This window comes from Meriones unguiculatus, chromosome 15, assembly GCF_030254825.1.
Source record: "Meriones unguiculatus strain TT.TT164.6M chromosome 15, Bangor_MerUng_6.1, whole genome shotgun sequence".
Taxonomy (NCBI): domain Eukaryota; kingdom Metazoa; phylum Chordata; class Mammalia; order Rodentia; family Muridae; genus Meriones; species Meriones unguiculatus.
This window is the reverse complement of record NC_083362.1, coordinates 48,088,574-48,109,519: the sequence shown is the minus strand read 5'-3', so window position 1 is coordinate 48,109,519 and position 20,946 is coordinate 48,088,574. Positions and strand designations below refer to the sequence as shown.

The 20,946-nt window shown below is 37.6% G+C and overlaps 1 protein-coding gene across 2 annotated transcripts in view; it reads right to left on the bottom strand.

Moving 5' to 3' along the window:
• Positions 1-20,946, bottom strand: part of Nbeal1 (neurobeachin like 1) — a 143,755-nt gene that overhangs the window by 41,780 nt on the left and 81,029 nt on the right. For both annotated transcript variants that reach the window (XM_060368445.1, XM_060368446.1), the window contains 8 exons: positions 19,759-20,064; positions 19,282-19,431; positions 17,310-17,467; positions 15,271-15,395; positions 8,090-8,216; positions 4,244-4,392; positions 3,303-3,436; positions 2,248-2,349 (listed from right to left, as the gene is read on the bottom strand). In XM_060368445.1, coding sequence (XP_060224428.1) covers positions 2,248-2,349; positions 3,303-3,436; positions 4,244-4,392; positions 8,090-8,216; positions 15,271-15,395; positions 17,310-17,467; positions 19,282-19,431; positions 19,759-20,064 — 1,251 coding nt within the window. The remainder of the gene's footprint in view (positions 1-2,247; positions 2,350-3,302; positions 3,437-4,243; positions 4,393-8,089; positions 8,217-15,270; positions 15,396-17,309; positions 17,468-19,281; positions 19,432-19,758; positions 20,065-20,946) is intronic.

The following is a 20,946-nucleotide window of genomic DNA, read 5'->3' as shown; positions in this document are numbered from 1 at the left end:
GAAAGACACACACAGAAAGATACTCACTTATAAGTGAATACTAGACCTAAAAGATAGGAGAAATATACTAAAATCTGTACACCTAAAGAAGCTAAACAAGAAGAAGGACCTGGGGTAAGATGATCAATCCTCACTTAGAAAGACAAATGGGATGGACACTGAAAGTAGGAGAAAACAAGAAATAAGACAGGAGCCTACCATAGAAGGCCTCTGAAAGACTCTACCTAGCAGTGTATCAAAGCAGATGCTGATAACCAAACCTTGAGCAGAGCGCAGGGAATCATATGAAAGAAGAGGGAGTTAGTAAGACCTGGAGAGGACAGGAACTCCACAAGGACCAAATATATCTGGGCACAGGGGTCTTTTCTGAGACTGTTTCTCCAACCAAGGACCATGAATGGATATAACCTAGAACCCCTGCTCAGACGTAGCCATGGCAGCTCAGCATCCAAGTGGGTTTCCCTAGTAAGGGGAACAGGAACTGTCTCTGACGTGAACTCAGTGGCTGGTTCTTTGACCTCCCCAACCCCCCGAGGGAGGAGCAGCCTTGCTAGGCCACAGAGGAGGACACTGCAGCCAGTCCTGATGAGACCCGATAAGCTAGGATCGTATGGAAGGGAAGGAGGACCTCCTCTATCAGTGGACTTAGGGGCTGGAAGGAGATGAGGGAGGGAGGGTAAGATTGGGAGGGAATGAGGAAGGGGGCTACAGTTGGGATAAAAAGTAAATAAACTGTAATTAACATAAAAAAATAGAAATTTAATTTTTTAATAAAAGAGCACTGTCTGCTCTACCAGAAGTCCTGAGTTCAATTCCCAGCACCCATATGGTGGCTCACAACCATCTTTACTGAGATCTGATGCCTCCTCTGGCATGTAGGTATATATGCAGAGGAGCACTCATATACATTAAAAAAATGAATAAAGAAATACATGAAAAAAATCTAAGAAAAAGATAAAAAAATTAAACATAAACACTACACTGTACTCTGAAAATTTTAGAATAGAATTAAGTCTTGCCTGGGATGGTAATGCACACATGTAATTCTAGCTACTCAGGATGAGATGGTAGGAGGATGGCAAGTTGGAGGAGATCCTGGCCAATTTCCCAACAATTAAAAAGTAACCCTAGTACTATAGGTTGGTGTAGAGCACTTGTAGTGCAATACTCTTGGTTTAGTTCTATGTAACACAAGAGGAAAAAAGAAAATTAAGACTTCTTCAATTGAAGTATTTTATCTTAAAATTTTAATTTCTAAAAGGACTGCCCCACTTTTGACATTTTTATACCATCATATTAAAAAGTATGTATGTAATACCTTAACATGCTAAAGCATTCTATGAGCAAAACTAAGGTTACAGGATTTTAGACTGATTAACTATCTGAAAGAAAATCTCTTTTAGAGAGCAAAATGAGGTAGTATTAGAGAGAGAAAATCATTTCTTTCTATTGATCATCTCACCATATTTAGTCTTCTAGTGACTGTACACAGTGGAGTTATACATTAGTTTCCCTGACAGAGTAACAGTGAACTTTAACTCACTGTCAACCAAAAGCAAAGGCTTATAATTATGGTGAACAGAAAAAGAAATTGAATTTGTATGCTGCAATCTATAAAGTGAAATCTATATAATGAGCCGTACTTCTCTATATAAGAAGCTCGGTTGTTCTTTAGGTGTAAAGTTGAGAAATCGGTAGTGAATGAACAAATTTTATTCAAAACCAAAAGGGATTGTACTTTATTAAAGAAGGCTTATTTCAGACAGCACAAAAGAATTCTTGACTGGAGGACCTCACAGAAGAGCCTGGCATACACGGAGTCTCGTATCCAGTTCTTATCACATTCACATACTAAGATAATTCAAAAGATTACTCTAAATGAAAGAGCAGAAAAGGCTAGGAATGATGGATCACACCTTTAATCCCAGTACTCAGAAGGCAGAAGTAGACGGATCTCTGGGAATCTGAGGCCAGAATGGTCTACATAGCAAGTTCCAGAACAGCCAGGGCTAGATCAAGTACCCTGGGTCAACAAAACTAAAACTAACTAACTAACCAACTAACTAACCAATTAGATAGATAGATAGATAGATAGATAGATAGATAGACAGACAGACAGACAAATAGACAGACAGATAATAAATAGAAAAAGAACAATTAGGATACACAAAAATATTAAGTTTTATTTTTTTAAGAAAAATTCTGAGCTATAAAATGAACAATACAGCAATCTATAAAAATTCCTACCTGTGTCAATCCTGATGCTTTGAATAATTCTTGTGGTGATCTTGTTCCGTAACTATTAGGAGTATGAAGTGACAATAGTCTGCTATATACTTTGTTTCTAACCTATAAAAAATATTGTTTAGCTTAAAAACTGGTCAAGACAAATATGGATTATAGCTTTTGCAATAGTTTTAGCAAGATATAATTAACCCTTTAAGAATAATTGATTTCTTACTCTTTTCACAGTTGTGCCATTAACATTATTATTATACTTTAGAAAATCTTTACCACGTCACAAACTTGTTAGCAGTTATCCCCAATTCTGCCTCCTCCTATTTTCTTGAAATCTGGAATCTACCGTATTTCAAAACTTCACCTCTTCTGAACATTTCATATCAACAGCGGATTGTGCTTTTAATTTCTTTACTATACCTGGTGTTAAGGTTTATGAATATGTTTTTTCAAAGTTCATGATTTAGAAACTTGATATCAAACAACAAGTTCATAATTAGAGATGGGCATTTGGAGAAAATCAGTATTAAATGAGGTCATGGAGACAATACCATGGCAGATGAAGGTGCTTATGACCAAATCTGATCACCTGAAACTGATCCTTAGGAACCACATTGTGGAATGAATGACTCTTAATGGCACACTACACCTTCTGCACATAATACAGCTTTTAAAAAATGGTGTCATGAGGCCAAAACATCAGACTAACATCAGTGCCCTCATTAGAAGAGGGAAGGAAGCCCAGACACACCATGCACAGCACGTCTCATCTTACATACCGCATGCTGTAGGCTGCACACTGCATGCTATAACACAATTAGAAGTGTCTGGCATCTACTGGTTGATATTTAATGTTCTACTTTACGTACACACTCACTGAAAATAACCACCTCAATTCCGAAACCAATTCCAATAAAAGTTCATATACTGACTAGCCTCACAATACAGTTTCTTCTTTAATACTCTGTATTGACAGGATTAGAGCTCACAAAACACTATTAGAGCTCACTAGCTGGAAAACTATTTCAAAATAATACTCTGTGATTGTCAGAAAGGTACCACACCTCTTTTTTAAAATTCAGAAAGTGGTTGGATTGATCAACATGAAAAATCTCAAGTGCTGATCTCCTCAAGTTGTATCGACGTAAGTGAATCTCTCGAATTTGAGAATGAGGCCACTTGAAATCAAAACCCGTTCCTGAAAACAAAATAAATCTTATGATTGAGGCACCACATAAAGTTATTCACAGTATGTAGAAAATATCTCCTTGTTTCCTACAGTGGTACTTTAGGAAAAAGGAATTCTACATTATAAAAAACAATATTCATTCGTTATAAATTTTTTCTATTCTAGAACCTCAAAGCTACCTACTATCTTTCTATATGAATGGATAATAATTCTGAATATTTTACCTTAGAAATCATTCTTTTCATAACGTAAGATCTTCAGATTTAATCGTAAAAAAGTAAGCTCTGTGGAACAATATAGATAGATAGATAGATAGATAGATAGATAGATAGATAGATAGATATTGTGTGTATATATATATATACACACACACGAAAGTATGCTAAAATAAAGACTGCATTTTATAAATGTTAATTTACTGTGTTACTCTCAAGCCAAACCTTTTAAAATATACTAATAATGATGAGGATGATAAAAAGTAACTAGATGTAAGGGTGCATATGTATAATTCTAGCTAGTAGGAAGGCTGAGGAACGAGGATTTTAAGTACAAGACCAGGCTGGGTAACACTCGCCTTGCATAATAATGGCCCCGATTTCCATCACTACTACGGCCGCATACACATACAAAACTATCATTCCCCTTCAATCCCCAATGGTTGAATGAACCTAATTCCTTACTGACTCTCTATTTTTCATTTTACAAGATAAACTATAATTTCACAGTGCCATCTTGCTGGTTTCTTCCTCTAATCCATGACTGATGGGACTGGATACATAATAACTGAACAGCAATTACTGTCCCAGAACTACTCACCATCTTCTTTTTCAATACTATTATCATGGAAGTAAATGTGTTGAGTAGTGACTTCTAATCTGCCAGGAATTATGTCAATTACTGTAATGAGTTCACAGTCTTCAATTAACACCAATTTTTCCTTCTGATCCTGTTCTTCCTTCTCATCACTGTACAAGCAAAAGTGTAAGAAGCAACCATCAATTTAGCTCACTTACATGGAAAAGAACATCTTCCTCCACTGGTGATACTGGATGTTTAGGTTGTTGTCTTCTTGAAATTCCTAATCAGTCCAACTAGATGTTTATGTTTTTACAATAGGTTTATTTTTTTTTTACTAACTTTGTTTCTATAAATATTTTTTTCATGTCTCTTGAATAAATTTTTTATATCTTTATTTTTTTCTTTTCTTTTTATATTTCATGCAAATAATCTTCTTTAATGGGACGTCAGACCCTGGGTCACACCTTGTGGTTTCCACACTAGATAAGCCCTCTACCATGGAGTTGTGACCTCAGACTCTGTTGCACACTTCCACAAAAACACATCGTAAGCCGTTTGTCATTCAATATGATGCTTCCATTCAAAAATACTTTGTAATTTCAAGATTCCAAACCCCATTTGATATTTGATAAAATGGGAAAATTTTGGCATTTGACAAAATCCAACACCCATTCATGTTTAAAGTCCTGGAGAGATCAGGGATACAAGGCACTAGCTAAACATAGTAAAGACAAAATACAGCAAGCTCATAGCCAACATCAAACTAAAAGGAGAGAAACTTAAATCAATCCCACTGAAATCAGGGACAAGGCAAGGGAGCCCACTCTCTCTGTATCTCTTCAACATAGTTCTGGAAGTCCTAGCTAAAGCAATAAGACAACTAAAGGAGATCAAGGGGATACAAATTGGAAAGGAATAAGTAAAAACTATCACTATTTGCAGATGATATGATAGTATGCATGAATGATCCCAAAAATTCTACCAGAGAACTCCTTCAGCTGATAAACACCTTCAGCAAAGTGGCTGGATACAAAATTAACTCAAAAAAATCAGTAGCCCTCCTGTATACAAAAGGACTGAGAAAGAAATTAGGGAAATTACACCCTTTATAATAGCCACAAATAGCATAAAGTACTTTGGTGTGTGACTCTAACCAAGCAAGTAAAAGACCTGTATGAAAAAACTTCAAGTCTCCGAAGAAAGAAACTGAAGAAGATATAAGAAGATGGGAAGAGGGCGGAACAGTCTTGCTAGGCCACAGAGGAGGACATAGCAGCCAGTCCTGAAAATACCTGATCAGTTAGGGTCAGAGGGAAGGGGAGGAGGACCTCCCATATCAGTGGACTTGGAAAGGGAAGGGAGGAGATGAGGGAGGGAGGGAGGGTTTCGGAGGTGATGAGGGAGGGGGCTACGGTTGGGATATAAAGTAAATAACCTATGATTAATTTAAAAAATAAAAATTAATAAAAAATGAATGAATTAATTAATTAATTCATTCAATTTTTTAAAAAGGAGATGGGAAGATCTCACATGCTCACGGATTGGCAGGGTTAACACAGTGAAAACGGTCATCCTACCAAAAGCAATCTACAGATTCAATGCTATTCTCATCAAAATATCAACACAATTCCTTACAGAACTTGAAAGATCAATTCTCAATTTCATATGAAAAAAACAAAAAACCTAGAATTGCTAAAACAATCCTGTACAGTAACAGATCTTCTGGAGGCATCTTCATCCCTGATCTCAAGCTCTACTATACAGAACAAGAGTAATTAAAAACTGCATCGTACTGGCATAGAAACAGCCTGGTGGATCAATGGAATTGACTGGAAGACTCAGAAATAAACCCACACACCTATGGCTACTTGATTTTTGACAAAGAAGCCAAAACATTACAATGGGGAAAAATAGCATCTTCAACAAAGGGTGCTGGTCTAACTGGATGTCTACATGTGGAAAAATGCAAATAGATCCATATTTATCACCCTGCACAAAACTAAAGTCTAAGTGGATCAAAGACCTCAACATAAAACCAGACACACTAAACCTGTTTGAAGAAAAAGTAAGGAAGAGCCTTGACTTCACTGGCACAGGAGACAACTTTCTGAAGAGAACACTAACTCTAAGATCAACAATCAATAAATGAGACCTCATGAAACTTAAAAGCTTCTGTAAAGCAAAGGACACTGTCATCAGAACAAAATGACAGCCTACAGACTGGGAAAGGATCTTCACCAACCCTCTATCTGACAGAGGGCTAATATCCAGAATATATAAAGAACGTAAGAAGTTAAACACCAACAAACTAAGTAATCTGATTAAAAAATTGGGTACAGAGCTAAACAGAGAATTTGCAACAGAGGAATATCGAATGGCAGAGAAACACTTAAAAAAAAAATGCTCAATGCCCTTAGTCATCAGGAAAATGCACATCAAAACAACCCTGAGATTTTACTTACACCCATCAGAATGGCTAAGATAAAAAAACTCAGGTGACAACACATGCTGGAGGGGACTTGGAGAAAGGAGAACCCTCCTCCTTTGCTGGTGGGAATGTAAACTTGAACAATCACTTTGGAAATCAATCTGGTGCTTTCGCAGAAAATTAGAAATAATACTACCTCAAGACTCAACTATACCACTTTGCCAGGAGTATATCCAAAATACACTCAACTATGCAACAACCATGTTTATAGAAGGTCTCTTCATAACAGCCAGAATCTGGAAACAACCTAGATATCAGGAGGAATGGACACAGAAATTGTGGTACATTTACACAATGGAATACTACTCAGCAATTAAAAACAAGGAAATCATGACATTTATAGGCAACTGGTGGGCACTAGAAAAGATCATCTAGAGTGAGGTAACCCAGAAACAGAAAGACACACATGGTATATACTAACTCATAAGTGATTATTAGACATCTAATATAGTATAAACACACTAAAATCTATACTAAAGAAGCTGAACAACAAGGAAGACCTTAGGAAAGAGGCTGAAACCTCATTCAGAAGGGCAAATGCGACAGACATCAGAAGCAGGAGAACACAGGGAACAGGAAAGGAGCCTACCACAGAAGGCCTCTGAAAGACTCTACTGATCGAGGTATCAAAGCAGATGCTGAGACTCACAGCCAAACTTTGGGCAGAATGCATGAAATTTTATGAAAGGAGGATATGGAAAGACCCAGAGGGGACAGGAGCTCTACAAGGAGACCAACAGGTCCAAAAATAATCTGGGGCCAGGGTTTCTGCAGGACAGATACTCCAACTAAGGACCATGCATGGAGATTGCCTAGACCCCCTGCTCAGATGTAGCCCATGGGCAACTCATTCTCAAAGTGGGTTCTCTAATAACAGGAGCAATAGCTGTCTCTGGCATGAATTCAGTGGCAGGCTCTTTGATCACCTCCCGGGGGGGGGGGGGGGGAAGGGGTGCAGCCTTGCCAGGCCACAGAGGAAGACTATAAAACCAGGCCTCATGAGACCTGATAAGGCCTAGAGTCAGACAGAAGGGGAGGAGGACCTCCCTTATCAGTGGACTAGGGGAGGGGCATGGGGGAAGAAGAGAGAGGGAGGGTGGAATTGGGAGGAGACAAAGGAGGGGGCAAAGCAGGGATACAAATTGAATAAATTGTAATAAATGATGATAATAATAATAAAAATTAAAACAAAACATTCCAGATGCCAACAATCCCAGGTGGAAAGCCTTCCTCAATAGTTTCAGTAAATATTCACTTAACAACTGATGTGACATTACTTGTTGCATTTTGGAAAGACTGAAACTTAAGGAAACCCACAATTTTGAAAACCCATTTCTCATAACATAACTTAAATGCTTTCAAATACTCATACATACATATTTACTCTGGCTGCCATGTCTTCTTCCAGAAGTTCTAGTTTATCTTCCTCCATATCACTGAGTTTAACTTGCTTCACCACTTCCAAAAGCAATGACTCACTGGAAGGCTGCAAGTGCTGGACACCTTTTTAAGAAAAAAGAGTCAATTAAGAAGTAGGAAAAAATATGAATTCCAGAACAGCCAGGGCTACACAGAGAGCGGGGGGGGGGGGGGGTTGGGAGCAAAGATAGAGACCATATGAGCAGTGTCTACAGCTGACAGAAATACACAGCTGAATACCTTCTGGAGTATATGGATAACTCCAATACATACAATATATTCATATTGTATAAACTAAGTACTCTGAAATAACAAAGGGCTTTGAAATGGAAAAAATATAGACTCTGAGTTGGTACACGAGATTTAAATTCGGTCTTGACACTGGCCTCTAGGAATCTGTGCTTTATGTTTTTTTATGAATTTTATAACTTACATGGAACTTCATAAAACTAAAAAGCCTCTGAACACTTACAAAAACAAAACTAAAAACCCCCCAAATGAAGAAGAAACCCATTGAATGTGAGACAATCTTTGATAGCTACACATTTGAGAGAGGGTTATTAAATGCAATATGTAAAGAAGTCAAGAAACAAAGCACCAAAACAACACAACACAAACAAGTAAATGAAAAAAAAAAACCCACTTATTAAAAAGAAATGGGGGAGATCCAAGATGGCGGCAACCAGCGTGCACCGCTTCTGAGAGGCATAGGATTTGAAACTCTGAAACTAGTGAGTGGAGGGGCAGCTGAAGCCGGAAAATCGACATTGTGGCTTCCTGAAGGAGGGGGTACATCACAGGAGCAGAAAACTTTTTGATTCAGGTCAGACGCAGGACTTCTCTGTGAATGGAGAGAGGCACTTTCCTTCTTCAGGCCTCCCTCGGAGGAGGAGGAGCTGAGAGACACAGTGCCAGTGACACAGAACTTGCTGCTTGAGAACTGAGACAGAGAGGCAGGGATACTAATACCTCAGCCTCAGCAGCCAGCTTCACCCGCTTGCCGAGCCCGAGATCCGCGGTACAATCCTGCCTGGGTCCCACGCCTGCGAGCGGCCGGTGGTACCGACTCCACAGAGCCTGACTGTACGAGCCACGAGCCGCTCAGTCCCTCAGTGGCGGACAGCAGGCTGTGCAGCCACCGAAGTCTGGTAGACCTGCAAAACCACCCAGGTGCACCAAGCGCCAAGCCACGGTAGTGGCTCCACAAGACCTCCCGACAGGCACCTAGATACCCCAATTCTGCAGCTGTAGCTGGACTCCCGGGTACAGCGGCTGCAACACCACTGAGCTGTCTGAGCGCACATTTGGCTCAGCAGGTCCAATCCTGCCAGAAGAGAACAGGAGGAGCCCCTGTGCTTTACAATTTGACCTGCTAGAGAGTGAGTGCACCTCCAAGTGCCTGCAGAGCCCCAGATCCAGGGTGCTTCTAAGCTAGCAGCCAGACATCAGAAATCTCCCACCCACACATGCATTGTTGGAAACACAGGGTTTCTTGGGACAAGGAAGTGCCAGCTCTGTGGAGCTACCAGCAGAGTTTAGGCAAATAACTCCTGGAGCTCAGTTAGAGATGAATACCAGTAGCCTATAGATGACTGACGAACTCAGGGGATTTGCGCTTGCAATAACTTTAGCACGCGCGACCCCTTCGGTGACCACAAGGCACCCCTCCCTCACACTGAAGGCCTCTACATTCTCTAGCACATGCACGCATACACGCTTGCCCACATTTGTCCTTCTGTGCCTGCGGACTTTCTTCCCACAAGTACAGCTGAAACACCAAGGCACACACTGAAACCACTGGACCTCTCCCATCTCCCTGAAGAATTCTCCAGAGGCCAGAGAAAGACGGTACCAATCTGAACTGCAAAACCCAAGAACAAACAGTGAAGGTTACAGATAAGCAAATGGCCAGAGGTCGGCCAAAGAACATACCCAACTAAAATCAGGAAATCATGTCTTCACTAACAACCACCAAAATCAATGGATACTCCAGTTCATCAGAAACACTGGAAAATGACCTTAAAGATATGCTTATCCAGTTATTAGAGTCACATAAAGAGGAAACTAACAAATCTCTCAGAGAAATAGCCATGCAAATACAGATAGTTAAAGAGGAAACAAACAAATCTCTCAAAGAATTGGCCTCCAGGTGGAGGCAAAGAACGAGGAACTGAACAAAGCTCTCAAAGAAACACAGGAAAATACAGCCAAACAAATAGAGGGACAAGTAGAGACAAAGTTAGTGGCATATAGAGAAGAAACGAACAAAAAAATAGAGGCCATCCTACAGAGACAGGAAGCCACATTCAAACAGATGAAGGAAATGGTGGTGCAAGACATAAAAATAGAATTAGAATCAATAAAGAAAACACAAACAGAGAAAACCCTGGAGCTGGAGAACTTAGAGAAAAGATCAGGAACCACAAAAGTAAGCATCACCAACAGAATACAAGAGATGGAAGAGAGAATCTCTGGTGCCGAAAATACGCTTGCAGAAATTGATACTTCTCTCAAAGAATAAGTAAAATAGGAAAAGTTCCAAACACAAAACATCCAAGAAATCAAAGATACCATGAAAAGGCGAAATCTAAGAATAATAGGAAATGATGAAAAAAAAGATTCCAGTCTCCAAGGTCCAGAAAATATCTTCAAGAAAATCATAGAAGAAAATTTCTCCAACTTTAAGAAAGAGATGTCTATAAACATTCAAGAGGCCTACAGAACACCAAACAGACTAGATCAGAAAAGAAAATCCTCACATCACATCATTCTTGAAACACTAAATATACAGAACAAAGAAAAGATATTAACAGCAGCGAGGAAAAAGGTCAAGTAACATATGAAGGTAGACCTATCAGAATCACACCTGACTTCTCATCAGAAACTATGAACGCCAGAAGGGCCTGGGCAGGTGTCATGTAGACCCTAAGAGACCACAGATGCCAACCCAGACTACTATACCCAGCAAAGCTTTCAATCAACATAGATGGAGAAAACAAAATATTCCACGATAAAACTAAATTTAAGCAATTTCTACACAGCAAACCTGCCCTACAGAAGATACTAGAAGGAAAATTCCAATCCAACGAAAACTATACCCAAGAAAACATAGGATACAGATAATGTTCCTACAAAAATTAAAAGAAAACAAGCAATGAAAAAGAAATGGGCCTGAGATATGAACAGACAGTTTTCAAAAGAAAAAAAATGGCTAAGAAATATCTCAAAAAATGTTTATTATCCTTAGCAATCAGGGGAATACAAATCAAAGCAACTTTGATATTTCATCTTACTTCACTCCAGATGGCAAAAATCAATGAATAACAGACAACAAACACATGCTTGAGGGGATATGGAGAGAAGAGAATCCTCATTCATTGTTGGTTGGATTTTAAACTGAAGCAGGCACTATAGAAAGCAGTGTGGGAAATGATCAAAAAAGTTCAAAATAAATCTACTCTATCACCCTGCAATAGCATTCCTTATCATATGCCACAAGGACTCTCCATTCTAATCCACAGATACCTGCTCAGCCATAATCACTGCTGCTCTATTCACAACAGCCATGAAATGGAAACAGACAAATGATGAGTGGGTAATGAAAATGTGTACATATACGCAACAGAATAATATTCAGCTGTGAAGAAAAATGCAATCACAAAATTTGGAGGTAAATGGAAGAAACTAGAAAAGATTGTATTGAGTGAAGTAACTTAGATCCCAGAAAGACAAAAATTAAATGTTCTCTCATTTAAGGTCAAATCTTTGTATTTGAGTATATATCCTGGAAAGTAAAAAGATACCACGGCCAGGTAGAGAGGTGGGGGTGTGGGAGGAACAGAGAGGAGACTAGCAGGATATAAGTGATCTGATGAGGGAAATGGAAAAGAGGAAGGGGAGCTAATTAGGAAAAGTGAGATAAATACAGAAGAGGAATAGGAGGAGGAGGTGGCAGAGACTAAAATAACAAAATCCCTGACCCCAGGCATGAGAAAGTGGAGATCCTTTGGTTTCCAATTCTTTGGAGTTGCTAGTCAGGATTGTTCAAGAGACCAAACATTATAGGCCCTTGGTTGCCTTCTAGAAGTGGAAAGCAAATGCCTATTGCTGAGGACACCATACCCTTCACAAACAGGGCACAGCAGTCCCTGAACTAGAATTGACTAGAAAGCCTTCTCCCTCAGAAGCAGTTTTAATGGTACCAGAAGACACCAAGAGAGCTTCCAAACGAAAGTAATCAAGCTATGATACCTATAAACACAATGACCAGCATAACCTTAAGAGTGTAGTGCTGGCACACATACTTTGGTGATTATCAACAACTCTCTAATTAGACTAGAGACCCACTCAACAAAAAAGAAATTATGGCTGGTACTGGAAACCTAGCCAACTACTACGGCTACTGAGGTCGTCTATCTTGGAGGAGAACCTACAACTTTCACTTAAAAAAAGCAGCATTAATACTTAACACTGTAGATACTTTCCTTACACCACAGTAAGTGGAGCCCTCACTCCTCATCAAGGAAGCCTCTCTTTGCAACAGAGGGACCCACTACAGGAAACCACAAAGACCCAAAATGCAGAGCTGTGGAACTGAATCCCACTGGATACATCTATAAAACAATTGCCAAACCTAAGGCTCAGGAAACATCTCAGAAAAAAAAGGGCTGAAGGCCTATAAGACCCAGAGTTTACTGTGAGATCGTATCTACTGGGAAGACCAGAAGATACATCCATAAAGTCTAACCAACATGACTGCCCAAATATATGTTGAACAAGGATACCAACAATATACATGACAAAAGGATTTGGGAGAGTGGGAGGACAAGACACCAGGCCTCAAACCAACACAAAGAACTCTAAGTAACTAAAGAATGCTGAGAGCAGGAAAAATAGTCTTGTCCAGGGAAGAGCACACCAGTTGGTTCTCCAACACCAAATGGTCAGCCCTGAATGCACACATACAAGTAACACTGTACAGACTCAACAGGCTGTATTTATGTATTTAAGAATGTATATGTACACACATATATACATGTGCATGTAGTAACAATTAATGAAAAAAGAGACTCGATTTTGAAATATAGCAAAGATAGATATATGGGAGAATTTGTGGGGGAGGAAAGGAAGAGGGTAAATGATATAATAATAAAAAAATTTTAAAAAATGTTTCTGCTTTAATGATTTCACTATGTTGCCTGGGCTGAGATGAACTCTAGATACCTCATTCTTAATTCCTCAGTTACTTTTTTATTGAAGACATGCATTACCACACGAAGTTCATCAATCAAAAGAATCTCCGCCAAGGAGCCTAGGACCAAGACCCTTTCCATAGCCAACCATGACCTTGATGTCCTAACCTTCTGCCCCTACTTCCCAAGTACTGGGGTTACATATGTGAATCTAGATTTTCTTAACTTTGAAATGAAGAATTCATCACAAACTAGGTGTTTGGAATTCCTAATGGACTTTCCATTAAAATAATATTATACAAAGATGTTTTCTAGAAAAGCATATGATGTAAACCCTATTCTGTGTCTTTGCAATGAGTTACTTACAAAGTGTACTAAGTGAAACAAAACAAGAAACTATTTTCTTACTAAAGAGTATGAATTTGCAGATTATGAAAATATTTTAGGAAGTAAGCAAAATAATTCTGCACTCAGTGTGAAGTACACACATGAGCAAGCACTGTAGGATTACAGACTGCTTGCTGCTGGTTCTTCACTGCTGTCAGGCACAAGTTTTCCCATCTGCATAGTTTTACTATGTACCATTGTACATGAGAATAGATTTTTTAAATATGCAATGAATAAAACTGAGATGATAAAAGTTGAAAGGACATTGGTTTTCCTAAACATAAGACAACTGAAAAGAGAAGAAAGAATATCAACTCAGACCAATATTCATATGCAAAGGTAAGAGAAGAAAAGGAAAAAAAAGTGGGAATTTCCTAGAAAAGGATTTCTTGAAAAGTAATAGGGAAAGAGCATGATTTAAACAACTACCAAGTGAGGCTGGAGAGATGGCTCAGAGGTTAAGAGCACTGGCTGTCCTTCCAAAGGTCCTGAGTTTAATTCCCAAGAACCACATGGTGGGTGACTCATAATCATCTATAGAATGAGATTTAGTGCCCTCTTCTGGCCTGCAGGCACACATGCAGGCAGAATACTGTGTAAGTTACAAAAAAAAAAAAAAAGTAAACTACCAAACTGAAGTGATTAACAAACAAACAAAAAGTCTGCTAAGTGAATTTCAAAGAGAAAGAAAGTGTTCAATTCCTAGGATACTAACAAAGCAAAGAAGCTTATATAACTGTGAGTTTCTCTATATGATACATTAAGTTAGTACTTGTATCATGGACAGAAATATTATTTTTGCATTCAGGAAAAAAAAATCACAATTAACTGACTTATTTCAGAATTCAGAATCCTAAAAGACAGGAACTATGGCTTCCCTCATTTTTGTAGAATCAAATGTATTGGACATTATATTAAATGGGAGGAAAAAAAAAAATCTAAATTTTGGCACTCATTTCATCTATAAACCTGTCATGAGACACAAGTGGTACAGAAGCAGCTACAAGTGACAATAATTATGACTTGGTAAAAATGGAGGTACCATGAACTCATCACAAGAAATACTTCTGCATATTTCACAGACTTATCTTCAAAAGGGAAGAAATGATGGTGATAAAAAGAGTTTTATAAAGTTATAAAAATCCCTTTGTAATATTTATTGGTTAAATACTCTGAAGTGATTTTTCTAAAACAAGGCACAACTAAGACATTAAGGATATAGGGTTCTTTGAAAACAGGTTATAAAAAGTCATAAATTAAGGGATAGGGAAGAAGGCTAATTGTATCTAACAGCATAAGGAAAAGAATATTATTTCTCAACAAAATACATATTTCATATACATGAAATATAGTAAAAATATTGGTTTTCTTTGGAAAGTTACATTCAATAAAAATACACACTAATCCTATATTTAGGCCAAAATTAACAAAATTGAATTCCTATATCCATTTACACATACACTTTAAAGCACTATGCCCCTTTGTAAACATCTAAAACAGGTAATAATAAGCAGTTCATCAACATCTCTTTATTAAAATAAACAGATATTATAACTCACCTAAATTATCTCTTAAGGCACTAGCTTCCTCATGGGTTTTGAAATTATAATTTGGTACCAGTTTAAGTCTCATGCGGGAATAATTTTCTACATTAGCTAGTTTCCAGTGCATTCGATTCTGTTTCCTATAAACATTTACAATGAAACAAAATTATTTTAATTATAAAGACTGAAGGGTATAAAAAAAAAAGTATTAAGTACTTCACAATTGTTTAACACCATTTAGAAAATATCCAAGAATAGAGCATTTGCCTAGTATGCATAAGGCCCTGAGTTTGATTACCAGCACTACAGGAGAACAGGGAATGAAGGATGAATAAGAACAAGGTATAATGACACAATGTATACAGTTACTATATTGAAACTTACTACTCTTTATATGCTGGCAACTACTTTAAAACAAATTTAAATGTTTACATTTACCATCTGGACAACTGTCGAGAAAACTAAAATGAGTATGTTTAACTACAATGTAGCAACATTAAAAAAACAAACATATACATGATGAACCTAAGAGAGCCTAAATTATTTACCAAAGATGCCATGTGATTTAATGGTAGAGAAATAAGAATCAAACACTACCTTTCAGACTTCTAGCTTCATTACTTTATTCTTTCACTATTAAATGCAATTTTATAACCACGATACTATTAAAAAGTATTATTACAAATAAAGGTAACTACAATGAATCAAAGACCGAAATATCAAAGTTGAGGAAGTAAAACTCGTAGAAGAAAAATCACGTTTTGTGACCTTGGACTTGGAAATGTTCTCCTAAATACACTATCAAAAGCATGTAAGAATTAAAAATTGACCCATTAAAATTGAAAACAATACAGCCAGTCCTGATGAGACTTGGTAGGCTAGGGTCAGAGGGAAGAGGAGTACCTCTCCTATCAGTGGACTGGGGGAGGGGCATGGAAAGAGATGAGGGAGGGAGGGTAGGATCGGGAGGGGTTGTGGGAGGGGGCTACAACGGAGATACAAAGTGAATAAACTGTAATTTATAAAAATATAAATAATTTTTTAAAAGTGAAAAAAGCAAATAAGAAGGCTGAAACTGAGTCTAGGTCACCTTTCTGAGTATAATATCTGGTTTGTTTCAGTGTTCAATGAACATGAGTATTTCAGAATAAAATATTAATTATTTAAAAAATTAATAACTTCTGAACAACAGAGGTCACTATCAAGGAAGTGAAATATCTACATATTTGAAAATCACCTGAAGAAGGTCAATGAGAATACCACTAAGAAAAGTTAATAATCAACTCAGTGTGATAACAACGGAAAGGAAACAAGCCAACATTTTTTCAAAGAAGATATAAATGCCCAACAAGCACATGAAACATTCCTCTATACTGTTAGTTATTAGAATGATGGAAGGCAAAATTATAAGATAATGCTTTATACACAATGGAAGGGCCATTTGAAAACCTGGAAAATGACAAGTATTAGCTAGAATGTGGTGAAAGTAGAAAACATTTACTGACAATTCTTGATAAGTTAAACATGAAATATGAGCCAGTAATTGCACTTATATTATATACCCTAAAGGATTAAAAGCATGCTCTCAAGCCAACATTTGGACACAACTGTCCACAGCAGCACTGTCACAGTAGCTGAAAGGTGGCAAACAACTAAATATTTATCTTTTCATCAGCTGGTCAAAAGATAAACAAAAGGTTTACTTCACTATTTTTAAAGAACAAGAGCTTTAAAATATATACACCAGAAAAGAAATGGCAGTATTAAGTTGAAAATGTTGAAATACATAACGTCATTCACTCTAGCTCAATGAGGTGATGTCAGAAAGGCGCAGATGTTCTTATGTAACACTAGAATCTAAAGTCCAACACATGTACTATCGGAGTAAAAGGAAAATTGACCACATGATAAATAACACATAAAAACAAACCTCTAATCATCACAAACCAATTCATAAAAAGACAATTCAAAGTACACTCTAAAAAATTGAAATAAAGAGATAACAGGCTTCAAAGATTAATATCACAGTTCTAAAACATAAAATATGCACCTACTTTTCAGCCCAAGGCCCCCTTTCACATGTAAGATAGAGTCGTATTGCCTTCCAGCGTCTAAAAGCAGTCAGCTGTTGACTGCTAAGTTGTTTAATCATATTATTGTACCTCAAGTTCTCTTGACGTGCTTTTCGATTAAATGGCTCCACAAAATATTCCTGAAATAACAGCAAAAAGAAAGTAATAGATTTACAATTTTTTAATTTGACCAAAAAATGGCATATGACAAAGGCTATGACACATGACTTTCTTGTTTCATTACAATATTTCTCTTTGATGAGGACGGTAGAATTTCAGCTACGTTCTACTTAAGATTTTTTTTTTACACATATAAAAGAAAAACCACACACACACACTCACACACAAAAATCTATGGCTCAGTAAAAGACATCTACTACTGAGCCTATCAACCTGAGTTGGCTCCCATAACTCAAGGGTGGTGGTGATGCATGCATGTAATCCCAATCCAAAGGAGGGGAAATCAGGAAGATGTGACATTTACGGTTATCCTTAGCTGTACATCAAGTTTGAGGCCACTCCAAAATACATGAGACTATCTCAAAAGAAAAAAAGACTAGGATCTAAAATGGCAGCTGTAACTCAAAAAAAAAAAAAACAAGCTGTCAAATAAATTGTAGCTGTTACTGTACCTGTAGAATAGAAATCAATTATCTGGGATAAGACACTAAAACAGATCACTGCTGAGAAAACCGAGGAAGTCATAAAAATCCATGAAAATGATAGGTATCAACTCATCACTGCCCTTATCATGTGGATATAATGTCTTCATTCAGTGTTTCATAGTAGGCTGAGATGCGGCTTGGCTGGTAGCATGTCTGCCAAGCAAGACCCAAGATCAGTCAACAAAAAGTACTAACTGGATACAGTATCAAGTGTTTTGTCCAGTGTTTGGAAAGTGAAAATATGAGGGTTAAGTTCAAGGTTATCTTTGCAGGTACAGAAAATTAGTTCAAGGACAGCAGGGGCAATATGAGACCCTGCTTCAAAATATAAACATGCAAGTTGGGCAGAATTTGCCAGTAAAACACTCAGGCCTTGCATTTTCTCCTTCTGAAGGTATATAAATATAAATTAATAGATCAAAGACTATGCAGTTTGCCTTTATAAACATTTTAAAACCTCTGTCTAGTAAGAACTTGATGGATGGGAGTAGTCATATTTTTATGTGCTAAGCAACTCACAGTGGTTCTGATCTCTGTGGGGTTAATGCCAACACTCCCTCTTTCATTTCTGCTACAAGTAATTTTTCACTTCTCTTATTTGTCAGGCTGACTAGAAGTTTATTGATTTTGCTAACACTCTGAAGAGTCAGATTTTGGATTCATCAATTTTTCTTATTTTTCTGCTTTTTATTTATTTATTTTTAGTTAAATTACAAGGCTGGGGAGATGGTTCACAACTACCCATAATTACAGTTTCAGGGATTCAATGTTCTTTTCTGACCTCTCAGACTCCTGCACATACACTGGTACAAGCATGTATTCAGGTATATACACACACACACACACACACACACACACAACTTTACACTTAAAATTTTTTATTGAATTTATTTGTGTTAGTGAGGAGTACATCAAGATACCTTAGAAGGACCTACTAATAGATTTTCAACTTAACAAGCTTACATAATTTGTAAGATTTACATAATCATTACAAGTCATGTTTTAGTATTAAAATGGTTACTGATCAACTGTTTTTATCCCAAGTTTAGACTCCAAATTTCTGGTGGAATTACTTTCATATGAATAGTAAATGCTTGTAGCCAACATGAAAAACTTGAAGCTGAGCGTGGTGTTACACACCTTTCATCCCAGCACTCAGGGATGCAGAGGCAGGCTGAGCACTGGGAGTTTGAGGTCTACAAAGGGAGTCCAGGACTATACAGGCTATACAGAGAAACCCTGTCTCGAAAAACCAAAACAGAAGAAAGGAAACATTGAATAGTTTTTACCTGAAATTTCAGCTTACTCTCTCCGCCCTCTCGGTCTCTTTTATGCATGTTCACCATTAAGGCTTCATAACAATTCTTCCAATAAAGTGCCATGTTCTCATGACTATCATAAAATGTATGTGTTTCATACTGCTTCATGTAAGGTACAATCTTAGTTTTTAAAAAAGAAAGAAATACACAGAATTTACACACTCCTCAATAAAAATGATAAATCAGCAGAAAAGTCTTGCTCAAAAAAGGTGAAACTTGGGAACTGGAGAGATGGCTCAACAGTTATAAAGTACTAGCTGAGAGCAACCACAAGGACCAGAGTTCAGGTCTCAGCACTCACATAACTCTAAGCACCCCGTAGCTCTACCTCCAAGGGATTTCATACCCTCTTGCCTGTGTGCAGCACACAGCTGCACATGTACACATGCATATGCTCATGCATGCACACACACAGACAAACAATTTAAAATAATTTTTAAAACTTACGTATTTTTCAATGTAAACTTGCCATTCATTTGAATTGCAGTATTCTTGAAAATCTTCAAAAAATGAAGCACTTCCATTGGTAAACGGCAAAGAGGGTAGATGCAAGTTCATGAAAAGAAGCTCATAAATTTTAGAAACCAGAGTACGGAAAAGGGGAATCAGGAAAGAGTAGATTTCTGTCTGTTCCTTGATTGAGCGACTTAGAATATGTTCTAATTTCCCTAAAATATAGCACGCCTCCTCTTGATTTTCAATTACTTTGGTCTGAAGAAGGGTATTTAGCTTAGCTGATGCCATTGCACAAACCTGGAAGAAAAAAAAGTTAGATTAAAAAAAAAAAGAGCATACTAAAGCAAACATTCAATACTAGCAAAAGATCTCCCTTACTCCAACAATTCAAAAGTTTTATATATTAACTGTCAATAATTATAACTCTCACTTACAGGCTAACAAGTCAAGTGTGTCACATTTTCATAGACATTGGCATAAAAAAAAAGAAGCTGTGATGAAAGACAAAGACCCACAAAGACTTTCATAAGCACACTACCACCATCTGACCTGCCTCCCCAACTCCAGTGCTAAGTGAGACAAAAGCCACAATACAGTAGCACACAGATTGGCTGCTCAGAGATAACACCCTAGGACTTTATGTTGGGCTTTCAACTGATCTTTGCTATAAAGAAAGGGATTAGTTTTGTTACAATGGCAGTCAACAAACTTGCCTTTTGCTCTAAAAAGAAACATGACTTCTATTTTCCAGAGTCCTTCAGGATAGCCACGTGTGATGGCATACACATTTAACCCCAGCACTTGGGAGGCATAGGTAGGCAGATCTCTGCGAGTTTGAAAACAGCCTGGTCTACAGAGTGAGTTCCAGGACAGCTAGAGCTGCATAGAAAGACTACATCTCAAAACAAAACAAAAATACTCCTGGACAGCCAAAACTAAACAGAGAAACCCAAAACAAAACAAACAACAACAAAATAGTTAGCAGGAGCAGTCTGTCACATGATAAACAGGAACACAACAGACCTGTGGAGAACTTTCTACAACAATGACTGTAGAAGTAGCACTATATTCATTGGGAGATTAAGTTGAAAATAGGTTCAATTGCCATTGGCAACCATTTGCATCCTTGAGGGAGGAGAAGTGTAGTGAGAGAGAAAACAAATCTCAATGAAGTCTATT